This window comes from Narcine bancroftii, chromosome 6 (assembly GCF_036971445.1).
Source record: "Narcine bancroftii isolate sNarBan1 chromosome 6, sNarBan1.hap1, whole genome shotgun sequence".
NCBI classification, from domain to species: Eukaryota; Metazoa; Chordata; class Chondrichthyes; order Torpediniformes; family Narcinidae; genus Narcine; species Narcine bancroftii.
In genome coordinates this window covers 160,484,242-160,500,847 of record NC_091474.1, presented here as the reverse complement: position 1 = coordinate 160,500,847, position 16,606 = coordinate 160,484,242, and the positions used below count along the sequence as shown (strand labels likewise).

At 42.1% G+C, this 16,606-nt stretch overlaps 1 protein-coding gene across 11 annotated transcripts in view; it reads right to left on the bottom strand.

The window, feature by feature from the left end:
* The window catches only part of otofa (otoferlin a), a 547,981-nt gene that overhangs the window by 365,079 nt on the left and 166,296 nt on the right, over positions 1 to 16,606 (bottom strand). For 2 of the 11 annotated variants that reach the window (XM_069886488.1, XM_069886487.1), the window contains exon 1: positions 10,062 to 10,307. The exons of 6 other annotated variants lie outside the window; for them this stretch is intronic. In XM_069886488.1, the coding sequence (XP_069742589.1) occupies positions 10,062 to 10,140 (79 nt within the window). In that variant the 5' untranslated portion in view covers positions 10,141 to 10,307. Of the gene's footprint in view, positions 1 to 4,814; positions 4,890 to 10,061; positions 10,308 to 14,908; positions 15,164 to 16,606 lie in introns of those variants that run through there. 3 more of the 11 variants (XM_069886481.1, XM_069886485.1, XR_011340469.1) reach the window with 3 other exon arrangements.

The following is a 16,606-nucleotide window of genomic DNA, read 5'->3' as shown; positions in this document are numbered from 1 at the left end:
ACAACATTAAAAATATCAGATCATAGCCTTGGCTGACAAATGAAAGAAACCTATGAGATTTAATGGGATCCAATACCTCCACCAACACATTTTGCCACAAGTCCGAGACAAATTATTGTTGTGTAAAGCAGCTTGGCTCACAGTATGACCTACTAAGGTATGAAATCTCTTGAGGATTGTGAAGAATATAAAAACTGTAAAGAAATAAAAATTTGCATTCATAGAGCATTTCATGACTTCAAAATGTTCAAATTAACCTTGAATCCAATGAAGTACTGGTGAAACTTTGTTTTCTGTAACATTCCATCATTTACAAAACCCAAGTCAGGAGTCTGGGGTAATATTCTCCATTTGCTCCATCAACAATAGCCATGAGGCTCAACACATCCACTCAAATCATTCTTTTCCTTTGCCACCAGAGTTCAGTGACTGAAGTGTGTAGCACCTGCAAATTATGCTGCCATTATTCATCCAAGCTACTCTGGCAATTTATCCTACACTAGTAACCTTTGTTCCCAAGAGGACAAGGGGAGCAGGTGCATAGGAACATAATCATCAGCAGGTTTCCCTCCAGGTCTTCACTCTCCTCACTCAGAAATATCATCATCACTCCATCTCATGTCATAACTGTGTCTAAATCCATAGTCTCCCTACCCATCAGCACTGTGGGGTGGGGGCTTCCTTCACCAGAAGTACAGCAAACTTCCACCATCAGCAATATAATAGGTCAATAAACTAAGAATATTGATTGAGAGATAAATTATGGCTGGGATATCAAAGACAACTCTCCTCTCTTTCAGAATCATTCAAGTTTTTCCTTGATATCCACATTAAATGGGAGTTAAGCTAGGAAAACTGCATACTACTATAGAATTCCCTCAATATTACAATGAGAAATCATTTCATATTTTAGTGGTTACATTTAAACAAAACATTCCAACTCTGTAATGAGCCACAGATGATAAGCTACAATATTAAACACAAGTTTCTCTCTATATTCTTAATTTTCCTTTGTGTAGCAAATTCACAACTCTCAAATATTTCCTGATGTAGATTTGACAGACTAATTGTCCTCTTCTATTTTGGCTCAGTGCAATTGCAATAATCCCATTCCTCCACTTTTTTTGCTCCCCTGTGAACTATTCTTTCACATACATAAATTAACACCCACTCCCAACCCAATTTTCCCACCTGCAATGAGGGCAATTTCCAGTGACCAATGAACCTAAACACCATTACTCATTTTGGAGTGCAAGAGGAAACCTGAGCATAGAAGGAAACCTGTGTGGACACAGGAAGAATATATCCGACAGACAGTACTGGTGGACAGGTCACTGGAGCTGTGGACACTGACATCACTTCCAGCACCACCTTGCTGCCCAACAACCACAAAGATAGAAGGAATGGAAAGTTAGCAAAATTAATTTGCACAACCTCTTGCAAATTTATTCCAAATTCAAATATTATTTCAAAATACAAATTGGCTAATTGCCCAACATTTATTTATAAGAAGCAGATAAATGGAATTAGACTCAGTAGTTGATGCAGAAAACACAATGGGTGCTGACTTGATGGGGCAACTTACTCATTAGTGATCATCAATTCCATCTGTTGCTGTCTGGCTGTTTTCCAGAACACATCATAAAAATCGAATGGATTGGAACCCATCAAATTCTATTACAATAGCAATGATGGTCAACAATGCCTCATTCTTCAGGCTCAAATGGAAACGTATTCACAGAAAATACAGGGTTTGATGCCATCTCCTAATGATCATACCTTTGAATTAATTGGTTGATTACATATCACTGCATGTCATAAGGAAAATATTCACTTGAACACAGAAGTACCTAGAATGCACTTACATAGGGCTCTGATTTGAAATTTTCCTATCTATTCATCAATACAGGCATCAATTAAAAAAAACAGATCCTCCCGAACAAAGTTGAGGAAAGTGTAGAAGACAGAATGGAATTGTTTGGATTGCCAAGGCATGTTTATTCCATGGGTCATTGGGTGGACTCCCTTGTATTACAATCCTATTTGCCCGAATAGGCTTGAGATTTATGATCCTGGAAGGTCAGCAGGCTCAGGCCTGGTCAATACTTGGAGGGGAGACTGCCTAGGAACACTAGGCACTGTAGGTTTCTGTGAGGGGTGCTGGACAAAGTGGCAACTCTTAGTTTTCCTTATGGTAGACAAAAGTTAAAGAATTTCATGCATGTTACATTCTAAATGTAGTATTATGTGACAATAATGGAGCCATTACTTTTACTATGTACTGGGTCTTCAACTACCCAAAGGGCATCAACTTTTGGAATTAAAATTAATCTAATTACAATACATGGAATAAAGTTCCCAATGGTGTTCCAGGTAAACAATGGTTTTGAAATGACTGTTACCAGTACAGAACCTCACCCATAAACTGTTCTTCATTGAAATTATAAAGGTGAAGTACACAATTTTCTGCTACAGTTCAAAGAGCAAAAAAGCACCTTCAAAACTTCCATCATTAATGTGCAATTTTGTCTCTCATCTTGTTGTACAGAATTAAATTACCTTCACCTCATTTTATTTCAATGGGATGGATCAGTTATATTCCTCTTTTTAAACTTAAAAGTAGCAGATGAATTTAATCCGGATAAGTGCAGAGTGATGCATTTGGTAGGTTGAACTTGAAGGCTAACTAAACGGTTAATGGTAGGATACTTAACAGGGTGGAAAAACAGAGACCTTGGGGTCCAAATCCATAGATCTTTCAAGTTTGCCTTGCAGGTTGGTAGGGTAATTATGGTTTGCTGGCCTTCATTTGTCACGAGATCGAATTCAAGAAATGAGAGGTACTGTAATTTTGCAGTTCTGTAAAACTCTGGTTAGACAACACTAGGAATATTGTGTTCATTTCAGGACACCTCATTACAGGAAGGATGTGAAGTTTTGGAGAGAGTGCAGATGATATTTACCAGGCTGTTGCCTGGATTGGAAAATGTTTTTGAAGCGAGTTTAACAGAGCTAGGACTTTTCTCTTTGGAACAAAGAGGTGACTTAATAGAGGTCTATAAGATTATGAAAAGCATGATAGGGTGGACTGCAAGCACCTTTTTAATGCTGTAAGCATTTGATACCTCACAAGGGAAAACAATTATAAAATGGTTTTAGATAATGTCTCAGTGGTAGAGAGTTGGAAAGGTAGAATGGTTACTGGAGTCCCAGAACTTAGAACTGTACATATAATGGCACAGCTGCAAGTGGTGAAGAGATTAAAGCAATGAAATAACCAAAAGGATAGGACTGAAGGGTCATGTACATGTTCCATTGTAACAGGAATGGAGGAGATACATACAGAGTGAAATTTATGGAAGGATTTGAATTAAGAGTGAATTTTAAAATTGAAAAATTTCTTAATCCACATTGAATGCACCTCAGCAAGCACAGAATGGTGATTGAAAGGCAGGCAAGAGGCAAAATATATGCACATCTCTTGTGTTACTGCTTTGGGGTTGCTTTCTCCATCTGTTCAGAACTCATCAATTTTATTAACTTGGCTACTAACTTTTACCTTGCTCAAATATTCACTTGAACCATTTCTGACACTTCGCTCCCCATTTTAGATAACTCTCTCTCCATCTCAGGAGGTAAGCTACTTTATATATTGATGTTTACAACAAAACTTCCAACTCCCACAAGTACCTCAACGACACCTATTCCCACCCAGTAAAGATGTTGTCCCTTCCTCTAGTTCCTCTGCCTTCACTGCAGGCTGTCTAAAAGTAATTTGAATGTCCCTCTTGTACCAGTCTCCATCAGCCCAGGCACCCTCTTTTCTCCCCATCCCCCCCCCCGAGTTTAAAAAACATACCATTGACATCTCCTCTAAACTATCCTCCACTCACCTTAAACAGATGTCATCTGGTATTTTCTACTGCCATCCCAGGGAAAAAAGTGTTGGTTGACCATCCTATCTATCTCCTTATAATCTTACATTACTCTATTAAATTATCCTTTGTCACTCTGAGGAGAAAAGTCCGAGTTCTATTAACTTTGATTTATAGGAATGTTCTCCAATCCAGGCAACATTCTGGTAAACTCTTCTGGACTCTCTCAAAGCATCATCTATATCATTCCTAAAATGTGGTGATGAGAACTGAATGGAGAATTTCAAGAGTGGTCAAACCAGAGTTTTATAGAGCTGCAATATTACTTGATGCCTCTTGAACTCAATCCCAAACCAATGAAATCTTCTTAATCACTCTATCAACTAGCTGGCAACCCTATGCCCCTGGATCCAAGATCTCACTGTTCCTCCACACTTAAGAATCCTACCATTAACCATGCACTCTGCCTTTAAGTTCAACTTTCCAAAGTGCACCACTTCACACTTATCCAGATTGAACTCTATCTGCCACTTCTCAGCCCAACTCTTCCTCAAATCTATATCCTGTTTTAATGGATGACAACCCTCTGCACTATATACATCTCCAACTTTTGTATAATCTGCAAACTTACTGACCCACCCCTCCATTTCTTCATCCAAAACATTTATAAAATCACAAATTACAAAACAGATCCCTGCAGAACACTCGAGTCACTGACCTCCAGTAGATGTTCCATCTACAATTATGCTCTACTTTCTATAGGCAAGCCAATTCTAAATTGAAGCAGCCAAGATTCCTTGGATCCCATGGCTCAATACTTTTTGAAAGAGCCAGCCATGGGTCAATAGAACCACCCCCTGCAGTTCCACAATCTCAGAGTTTTGCTCTTTTTTCCCTCTCCCTTCAAACACTACAGGGATAGGGTTCTCTTGTCCTCACCTTTCAACGCATCTACCTCTGCATTCACTATATCATCCTCTGATATTTCCACCAGCTGTGACTTGACTCCACTACCAGATGTGTATACTCCTCTTCATCCCTTTCTGTTGGAATGTGAAGCAAAAATTGCTCTATGAATCCCTTGTCCACTCATCTCTCACCACCCATCTCTCTGTGACTCCCCCACCCATTTGTCTGTGACCACCCCCCCCCGCCCCCCGTACTTACCTCTGCAACCACAGGAAGTGGTACAGAAAATAAGAGAACGATGAAATAAGCTGTAAACCTCCTCGCTCATCATCATACAGGGACTCAAACTAGCCTTCCACGCAAGATTTTAAAAAAATCATATGCATCTACTTTAACCTCATCCACTGCATTCAATGCTGCCTAAAGCACACTTGGAGCCATTTTGCACAAGAGCTCTGTCTGCAATGGCCATCTGAGCTCCTGAGTTCATGCTATTTCAATTCCCCTTCCCACATTGACCTCTCTATCCCAGGTTTTCTCCACTTTCAAAGTGAGGTCCAACATAAACTAAAGAAACTGTAGCTAATGTTCCACCTGGTCAGTTGATAGCCCAATGGTATCCACATAGACTGTTCTCGTTTCAGGTAACGAATCCACTCTCTTATTTACTTTTTTTTAAAATTTTATTTTTTTATTTTTCACACTATGAACCACATTGACCAAAATACACAAACATTTCCCTCTTGAATATACACAGTGTAATTTTTCCCCTTCCCTCCGTCCTTCTCAACCCCCTCCCCACCCACTAAACGTTCAACATATACAATACAATAAACCCATTAAACAATGTCATCACACAATGAAAATAATCAAGAAAATTGTGTCATCTACTTTTACAAACTGGGTCAGTTCATTTCATCTTCTCATTCTATCATTTTAGGGGGTGGAGGTCCGTGGTAGGCCCTCTCTCTTGTGTTCCATGTATGCTTCCAAAATTTGTTCGAATACTGTGATGTTATTTCTTAAATTATATGTTATTTTTTTCCAATGGAATACATTTATTCATTTCTATGTACCATTGCTGCATTCTCAGGCTATCTTCTAATTTCCAGGTTGACATTATACATTTTTTTGCTACAGCTAAGGCTATCATAATAAATCTTTTTTGTGCTTCATCCAAATCGAGGCCAAGTTCTTTACTTCTTATATTACTCTGGATTTTTTGGTATGTAATTTTTTGTTTAATACCTGATTTAGATCTTCCCAAAACTTTTCCACTTTCTCACATGCCCAAATTACATATACTGTTGTTCCCGTTTCCTTCTTACGGTGGAAACATCTATCTGATACTGTTGGATCCCATTTATTTAACTTTTGGGGCGTGGCGTATAGCCTGTGTAACCAATTGTATTGTATCATGCGTAACCTCGTGTTTATTGTATTTCTCATAGTTCCGGAGCATAGCTTTTCCCATGTTTCATTCTTTATCTTTATGTTTAGATCTTGTTACCACTTTTGTTTGGGTTTACAGCTTATTTCATCGTTCTCTTATTTTCTGTACCACTTTTGCTCTTCTCTTCCCCCTCCCCCATCCCATCTCCTTTCCTTCCCCTATTCCACTAATCCATACATTCTCATCCCCTCTCCTCTCCAGTTCTACCCTCCTATTTCCTCAATGGATTTATCCTCATTCTTCCCACCCATCCTGCCCCCTTCCCTCCCCCTCTTGTTCCCAGCTGGTATGTCCTTATACCACCATTCTCTCTTTATCAAGTTATCCCACAGTGTAATTACATTCTTAATTTCTTAACCTCCAATGTCAATCAGTGTAGATTGGCAAGAACATCTCCATGATCTCCATGCAGGGCTGCATACTTAGCTCTCCACTCCACTGCAGGGCTGCATACTTATCCCCCTGCTTTACACCTACGACTGTGTAGTTTGGTACAACACCATCTGCACGATTGCTGACAATATCACAGTAATGGGATGTATGAAAAGGGCAATAAGTCACCATACAGGAGGGAGATTGAAAACTTGGCTGAATGGTGTACTTACAACAACCTTAGACTCAATTTCACCAAAATTAAGGAGCTGATTGTGGACTTTAGAAAGGGAAAACTGGAGGTGTACAATCTCGTGATTATTGGGGGAATCATAGGTGGAGTGGATGAGCAAATTTGAATTGCTGGGGTGGGGGGGAGGGGTCGCCATCTTAGAGAATCTTTCCTGGATGAAACACATGAATGTCATTGTGAAGAAAAAGACATCAGTGCCTCTACTTCCTCAGGAGGTTTAGTGTGACATCAGAAATGTTGGGAAACCTGTATAAACATGTCGTAGAAAGTGTGTTGAGTGGCTGCAATCATGGTCTAGTAGGCGGACACCAATATCTTAGAGTGGATCGCCCTGCCCAGTATATCACAGGCAAAACTCTCCCACCATTGAGAAAATCTATATGTAATGCTGCCGTCGGAGAGAAGCAGCAATCATCATGGATCTACATCACCCAGTTAATGCTCTTTTCTTACTTCTACCAACAGAAAAGGGGTACAGGTGCCACAAGACTCGGACCACCAGACTCAGGAACAGTCACCAGCCTTCCACCATCTGACTCCTAAACAACACTCATTTAAAAATTCTTACCTTGCACATTATTACTGATTTTTTTTCCTGTATTTGCAGTTTGTTTACATTTCTCTTATCTATAAACATCTTTTTTTTCTTGAGTACAGTTTTCACTGCTAATAAGTAGAAATTCTACCTGGCCTGCAGGAGAAAGAACCTCAGGGTTGTATGTGATATTATGTAGGTAAGATTACGTTGAGATTCCAGAACTGGAAGCCTTTGTCTTCTAATTACCCACTCCATCCTGTAGGACTCATCTTCGTCCACCTGACCCTTTGTTTTTCTTGCCTCTCTCCCTTGGTCTTACATCTGCCAACCTAGTTCCTCTGTCCACCATGTTTCAAATTTATCTAGTTCTCCAATCCCACCACTTGTTTATTTTGTGCAAAGTGCCAAGTTTTACAGGCTCTTGTCCTATTTCTACTGGTTTCTCTTCTCCATATCACTAGTCTGGAGGAGGGTTTCAGGCCAGAATTTTTTTTTTCTCCCACTGATGCTGCTTAGCCCACCGACTTCCTCCAGCAGATTGCGTTTGCCTTCAGATTCCAGCGTATGCAGTCCTTTCTGTGACTCCATTGGTTCATAGCGAGAATAAAGGAAGTCATCCAATTATTATTGGAATCTATTGTTCGAAATAGGCTGGAGTCAGATGGCTATACAGAGGCAATAAAATGGAAATCTTAATGGTGGTTTTAAAGGTCAAAAGTGTGCTCTCGCCATCAGTAAGTGACTGAAAATGATGCTACTCGTGAGTGCTATTCACTCATTTTTGGGGACGGAAGGAGCAAATTCTCCTCTTTTAGAGGGGGCTGCGGTGTAATAGGTTTCCTCCGCTTTTGGTGTTTACAGAGTAAGGGACTGTTGGTTGTACAGTTTGTCATTGTGCAGCCCCACGCCAATTCCTTGCGCTCTACAACGAGAGCAAAAGGGCGCTATTTGCAAAAGACCACAGGTGGTCTTCTCATATGATATTTACTCACCCACCAGCATCACTAAAGGAGATTGTTTATCCCTTTCACATTATTAGTTCATTGACAGCTATCCTATGCTCCTATGAAGCTTCTTGGCCTCAACGATGCTAGTAGAGAGCAAGTACACCTTTATTAGATAATAAAGCAACTCACTCGCACCCACTTAAATGTGACAGCTGAACAAATGGAGCTCCGTGCACTTGCAGTTCAATCCGAAAATCACGGTGCAACTCCGGCTTCTTTACAAGTACCCGTCCCAGACTAGGAGGCACGCAGTAGAATTTAAGGGTGAAACGTTCACCTTTATACTGAGTGAAACCGATGAAGTAAAAACATCTGTGGAAAAAAGTTATAGGTTTCCCCGGAATATGACACAATTTAGAAGTAATCCAAGAACGGATAGAGCAATTGTTCAACAGCAATCCGATGACATTCCTGTTTCTCCCCGATTTTTGGATCCGGTCATTAACGAAATAAGAAAACGAATTGAGGGAAAAGTTCAACTCTCCTTTTCAGAGATGCGGCCGGATCCACCGAGAGTTTCCACTCTTTTTAACAAAATAGAATCAAGGAATTGTGGAAATTTAATAAAACACGCGAGTTAAACATTACGGCACAAAACGACCCGGGTCTCACTGCAAACCTGCAGGAGGGAGGAACTCCGCAGTTCAGGCGGGGGAGGTGATGGACTGTCAACGTTCCGGATCGAGCCCCTTCCCCTGGACCTTTGGTGCTCCAGATTCTAGCACCAGAAGTCTCCAGCGTTACTCCGTCTGCTCTTTCAATGGCAACATTGAATCGTTTGTATAAAAGGTTTCATTAAATTAGCAATCTGTCGAAGCACCAGGGCTTGGTTCAGCAAGAATTTCGTGTACTTTAAGGCACCACGGGTTAGTCTTACATCCAGAAGATTTGAAAAGTCACTCAAAATTTTGAGATTGAAGCTGTTCCCTAAACTGCAGCTTACGCTGTTCAGTTAACATTCTCCAGGTACAACTGAAAACGCGCTAGGAAATGGTAGGACATCAGGTGTCCCTCCCCAGCGCCCCGACATCGGGTGTGACCCCCTCCCCCTCTCTCTCCAGCGCCCAAACAACAAGCCTCCAGCCCTTCACACCTCTGAAAACCAGCGATCAACCATGGCAAGAGCTGTGGGAGCAAATGGTGTCTTTCTGAGCATTTGATGAATGTTACCGTGCAACGATAGCCCGAAATATGGATACTGCCACGACCAACGCGCATTAGTATAGCAGGTTGGCAAAGATTAGAAGCCAAATGAACATGGACTTACTCATGTACTTTTTGGAACGAGAAATGAACAGGATGCAACACCACAATATGCCAGAGTTAGCGTGATCATGTTAATAAATGGATTAGAAAATACATGTGGTGAAATACGAATGTCTGTAGACGCTGTGATTTGTAGGAAAACCACAGTGCCAGAGAAACTCAACAGGATTTACACACGAGTCCATGCATTCTCTCCGGCCATCACAACTTTCTGTGGTGGAATCCTTGAATGGATTTTGCCCGGGCAAAAATTCCATGATTACACCTTGCCGACAACTGGATATTCTCTCCAATATCCGGCAGCTCATTCACATCCCCACTCCCACATCCAGATGAACCACGTTGCTATGTAAATGCAATCAGAGAAAAGAAACGTCTCTGCGTTTACCTCGAAAGGCTACTTTAGCAATCCTGTCGCTTTTCCCCCGGAGATCGGTGACCGTTTTCAGGTGCACGATAAGAGCCATGCCGAGTCCGGTGTAGTCCGGACAGTGTTGCTCTCGGAGCAGGAGCAGGTGCCTCGCTTCCCTCGGTCAGTTCCACTACAGCGCCGAGCAGTCACAGGGAATCAGCTCCCAACGTCTCCTCCCCTATGTACAATTGACTAGAGATCTCGTGCTTTGTTAGCAAACCCTAAATAATTCAGAAGCTTCATTAATGGAGAGGATATCGTTGACATTTTTATTAACGCTCTTCCACAATCATAGCTACAATTCAGCAGATATCAGTTAAGTCGATCCAACTGTTGGGGGCGTTAGCATGCAGTGGAGAACTGGTGCAAAAATATTTCCAATGCGTACACATTCACGGCGAAAGGTGTTCCTGGTGAATTGCGGGGGGGGTTATTGTAGCACACAATTATTACCATTTTAGACCCGCTTCCGCTGAGGACAAACAATAGTTAGAGGATAGTCAGAGGTCTCAGGGCAGAAAGGAACAAAGTGGGCGGAAAATAAATAGAACCAGACCCACAGGCCAAATATGTGGCACTTAAATGGTGAGGGGTTGGAAATGGGACTCTGAAGACCAGTCAACCTGACCTCCATTGTTGGCCAGTTACTACTACTTAAAAGCCTAATACCAACTATTCTTTACTCGAAATTGCTATGTTAGGATCTAAAATGTTTGTACTTTGCTCGCTGACTGTTTGAGTCGTTGAATTATTCCATGATTGCTATTTGCAACCTTTTTTGGACATTTGTCAATGTAGTTGTTCTTTTAGCTTCCTTGTCTTCAATATATTTCCAGCAATGTTATTGACATTAGTTCAACCCACGTGACCTATATTCTGTGAAGCATGTTTTGGACTGTCACGTTGAAGAATTGAATCTCTAATGAAGAAATGTGAAACTCAGTACTGGTTTGCTAAGGTCAAACTGGGCAGACAAAGTAGGTGAGAGAAAAAAAAATGCCCTGGGTTGGGTGAAGGCAGAGCCAGTTCAGTAGAGGAGCCAAAAAGTTACGCAGAGATCTCATTGCGTTTTGAACAGTTTTCTGGCTGATTGAATTCAAGAGTGTAACAAAGGGCCACTTGGTTGTCTGCTGCAAAGAAGGAAATTGTGGGGAAGCTGTATTAAACAGTGGTTAAACTAAACCAACCTTGAAGAACCAGGAAAAATCCATGGTGAAGAAACCTGCAAAGGATTTGTAAGTTAACTGCCAAGCAACATCAGTCATCTCTCTCTCTCTCCCATGTTCATATGGAATCCTGTTGTATTCAGTAGAGGAACCAAATTGGGACATTGAACTTGGAGAGTGAATTCTGTGGACTGTATTTTTGGACCGACTTACTTGACCAGACTGACGAGGGGGGATTTGGGGATTTTTTTTTTGTTCCTTCTTTTGTTTTTCCACTTATGAGCCCAGAGGACCCCAAAACCCAGCAGCAATAGAAATTCATGAAGATAAATGGCCACTTCCACAAAAGTTGTTTCTAATTATCTTTAAACATGAAAACAGGATCACACTTTAACTTATTACTATTAACTTAAACCCCCCCCCCCCCCTTTTAATTCTAAGTACATGTTTAGGTAATGTGTATGCAAGTTCAGAAAAGTTCTTTGATTCACAGTCCAATCTCACTCCTCCCAGTTCACTGGTTGCCAACAATTCTTATACTGTGCACAGAATTAGGCATTGATAAATTTCACCAGGCTTTGGTGCTTGAAAAGCAAATGGATACTGCTCAGAGAGTTTCTTGTCTCAGTTTTCAGAGAGATTTGTTGCTTGTTGGATACCCATAACTGATTTCTTTAGATCAGCCACTTCAGTCTTGCAGAAGAAACTTGCCTCATTAGAGTGTTTCAGATGATAATCTTTCTTTGAGGTCACTACAGAGTTCCTTTTTTGTTTCCCTTATTTCAAGTGAAACATGATGCAGCCAGTCCTCTCCTCTGTATGGACCATAAGGGCTTTGACCAGGCTGAACTAAGAACTCACAACCAGTCTCCAAAATGGAGATTTTCCACAAGCTTCCCAGCTTATTATATTCCAGCCCCCGCTGCTGCTGAACTGTAGAACTGAACTCTCTCACTCAGAGAAAACCCTTTTAGAACAACAAACTGCACTGACTGCAGCAAGGACCCAATCTTTCAAGTTTGTTCATCTGTTGCTTTCCAAAACTATAATCCATTACTCCTCAGCAAGTCCAATTAACACCTACTTGTGAAGTCCTTATAGGCATTCTTCAAAGTTTTTGCAAAGACACCCAGAGCCTGGACTGTCTGGCTTGAGCATTTTAAATGAGATGTTTTGAACTGTTTGTATCTAACTAAAAAATGTGCCACAATTTACCTCCTTTTAAAACATATCTATATACAATACAAAATATAACAATCTGTCACAAAAGGTTTGGGTTCTTCCCCACTCCCCCTTCCCCCCCAATACATACTTTTTATATCATTGTTAATAGAAGCATTGAAGAGACTGCCATCCGTGCGGTACCGGATGTAAACAGCGTCTTCATTGTTGGGGTCTTTCATGGCTTGGTTCAGCATCATGCTGAAGAAGATTGAAAAGAGGGTTGGTGCGAGAACACAGCCTTGCTTCACGCCATTGTTAATGGAGAAGGGTTCAGAGAGCTCATTGCTGTATCTGACCCGACCTTGTTGGTTTTCGTGCAGTTGGATAATCATGTTGAGGAACTTTGGGGGACATCCGATGCGCTCTAGTATTTGCCAAAGCCCTTTCCTGCTCACGGTGTCGAAGGCTTTGGTGAGGTCAACAAAGGTGATGTAGAGTCCTTTGTTTTGTTCTCTGCACTTTTCTTGGAGCTGTCTGAGGGCAAAGACCATGTCAGTGGTTCCTCTGTTTGCGCGAAAGCCGCACTGTGATTCTGGGAGAATATTCTCAGCGACACTAGGTATTATTCTATTTAGTAGAATCCTAGCGAAGATTTTGCCTGCAATGGAGAGCAACGTGATTCCCCTGTAGTTTGAGCAGTCTGATTTCTCGCCTTTGTTTTTGTACAGGGTGATGATGGTGGCATCACGAAGATCCTGAGGCAGTTTACCTTGGTCCCAACAAAGCTTGAAAAACTCATGCAGTTTGGCATGCAGAGTTTTGCCGCCAGCCTTCCAGACTTCTGGGGGGATTCCATCCATACCTGCTGCTTTGCCACTTTTCAGTTGTTCGATTGCCTTATATGTCTCATCCAGGGTGGGAACCTCATCCAGCTCTAGCCTTAGGGGCTGTTGAGGGAGCTGGAGCAGGGCGGAATCTTGGACTGAGCGGTTGGTACTGAAAAGAGATTGGAAGTGTTCTGACCATCGGTTGAGGATGGAGATCTTGTCGCTGAGGAGGACTTTGCCGTCTGAGCTGCGCAGCGGGCTTTGGACTTGGGGTGAGGGGCCGTACACAGCCTTTAGAGCCTCGTAGAAACCCCTGAAGTCGCCAATGTCCGCGCTGAGCTGTGTTCGTTTGGCGAGGCTAGTCCACCACTCATTTTGGATCTCTCTTCAATCTGAGGCGCCTGCAAGCTCACACCAAGACACAAGAGAAACTTGTCCGTGAACTACTCTTTGCAGATGATGCCGCTTTAGTTGCCCATTCAGAGCCAGCTCTTCAGCGCTTGACGTCCTGCTTTGCGGAAACTGCCAAAATGTTTGGCCTGGAAGTCAGCCTGAAGAAAACTGAGGTCCTCCATCAGCCAGCTCCCCACCATGACTACCAGCCCCCCCACATCTCCATCGGGCACACAAAACTCAAAACGGTCAACCAGTTTACCTATCTCGGCTGCACCATTTCATCAGATGCAAGGATCGACAATGAGATAGACAACAGACTCGCCAAGGCAAATAGCGCCTTTGGAAGACTACACAAAAGAGTCTGGAAAAACAACCAACTGAAAAACCTCACAAAGATAAGCGTATACAGAGCCGTTGTCATACCCACACTCCTGTTCGGCTCCGAATCATGGGTCCTCTACCGGCACCACCTACGGCTCCTAGAACGCTTCCACCAGTGTTGTCTCCGCTCCATCCTCAACATCCATTGGAGCGCTCACACCCCTAACGTCGAGGTACTCGAGATGGCAGAGGTCGACAGCATCGAGTCCACGCTGCTGAAGATTCAGCTGCGCTGGATGGGTCACGTCTCCAGAATGGAGGACCATCGCCTTCCCAAGATCGTATTATATGGCGAGCTCTCCACTGGCCACCGTGACAGAGGTGCACCAAAGAAAAGGTACAAGGACTGCCTAAAGAAATCTCTTGGTGCCTGCCACATTGACCACCGCCAGTGGGCTGATAACGCCTCAAACCGTGCATCTTGGCGCCTCACAGTTTGGCGGGCAGCAGCCTCCTTTGAAGAAGACCGCAGAGCCCACCTCACTGACAAAAGGCAAAGGAGGAAAAACCCAACACCCAACCCCAACCAACCAATTTTCCCTTGCAACCGCTGCAATCGTGTCTGCCTGTCCCGCATCGGACTGGTCAGCCACAAACGAGCCTGCAGCTGACGTGGACTTTTTACCCCCTCCATAAATCTTCGTCCGCGAAGCCAAGCCAAAGAATAGAAGCATATAGTTGGGGGGATTTGGAAAATAATTTGTAGTGTTAATAGTTATTAATAAAATGGAATTAGAATTAACCCTCTTGTATTTTGTCCACTATTGTTGCTGATTTGGTGTCATAACAAGTGTTCAGTGTTGAATAAACAGTTATTATTTACAGTACATCAATAGACTACTAGGAATCAAGTGGATGGGTGATATTGTGGTACAGAAACAATCTCAAGGCAGGATCACTGATGCTTTTATAAGTTGGGAGAATATTCGTTGATACCATCTGTCTTTGGGTTGCCCGAGGATTCAACCACAGGACGACACTGTTGAAGAGCTGAACTTTTCATCAGCCTCTTGTCTCTCATGTCAGAGCCCTCTCTAACCACGTGCTGCTAGGTCCCCTCCACCGAGTCAGTTTCCTTGCATAATTGGCATTTCCATTCATCACTCCTTACAAGTCATTCTTCTGAATTTTCCTGCACAATTATCTTTGTAAAAAAATGATCGACAAAGTAAAATAATCAGAATATTTGCATTTCTGGGAGGGGTTTACACACAAAAGATCACATTTTATAAGGCTAACTGTTCTCTCAGGTGACACTAGTCCCTGGAATATTATTCCACCAAGGCCTATTGAAGCACAGTTTGAAATATTTAAGGAAGAAGCAGATAAATACTTAATAAGCAGGAGGCAGATAGAACACAAGATTAACATTTCAATTAGATCAGCCATGATTGAAACTTGGCCTCCACGTTAATGAATGGTGGAACGGACTAGACAAACTGAGTGGCCTACTACAAACATGCATGTTCACACTGTTCTGTACTCTAATTGTTTAAATGTCAAAAGGAAGGCATTTGCTTTTTTTTGGGCTCACCCTGCTCACCTCAATCCTTGTCACAGCCACAAAAATGCATTCCCTGGCAGCTATGCTGCTTTCTATTCATCAGTAGGATCAGTACTGTGAGACTAGGGAATTAGAATAAAAGATTTCACTACACTGAAAAAAATCTTTCAACCCAACACGCCTTTGCTGACCATGTTGTACCCATTTACTTGTATTTGGCCCATCTCTCCAAACCTTTCCTATCCACGTACCTGTCTATCCTTCTCCATAGTAGTTAAAATAAGGTGCAGTTCCCCAGCAGCCTTCTACATGTACACAAAGCCTAATTTCCACACAATTCAGAATTTTAAAAAATATTTTGCATTGCTCCAATTTTTTGAAGTTTCCATTTGTTTTAAATCAACTTTAAAAAAAAATCAAATATTTAAAAAAACTTTTATTACCTGCATTGTTCAAATTAGGATCATTCATTGCTGCCATGCATCAAATCCTTCCCCCACCCCTACCACAAAGAACATCCTCCAATCTTCAGAATCAGAATTTATTGTTCTGAACAAGTCATGAAGTTTAGTGTTTTGCAGAAGCATCAAAGTGTAAACAGTCATAACCATCTTACACCAATACTATTAAAAAAGTGCATGAAAAGTAAGGCAGTGTCTTTGGTTGTTCAGAAATCTGATGGCAGTGGGAAAGTTGTCCTTATGCCACTGAGTGCTAGTCTTTAGGCTCCTGTATTTTTCTCTCTCCTCCCCCCCCCCCCACCGCCGCCAATGGTAGCAGAGTGAAGAGGGCATAGCCTAGGTGGTGTGGGTTTTTGAGGATAGAGGCTCCTTTTTTAAGATATCATCTCATGTAAATGTCCTCGAAGGGGTGAAGTTTGGTACCTGTGATGTCACAGGCCGAGTTAACAACCCTTTGGAGCTTATTCCTGTCCTGAGAGTTGGCACCTCCATATCAGGTAGCAACGCAACCAGCCAGAATGCTCTCCACTCCATAGTATACCGGTAGAGGTTTATGCGAGTCTTCAGTGACATACCGAATCTCCTCTGTCACAATAGCCACACAATGCAGGTAAGAATTTCA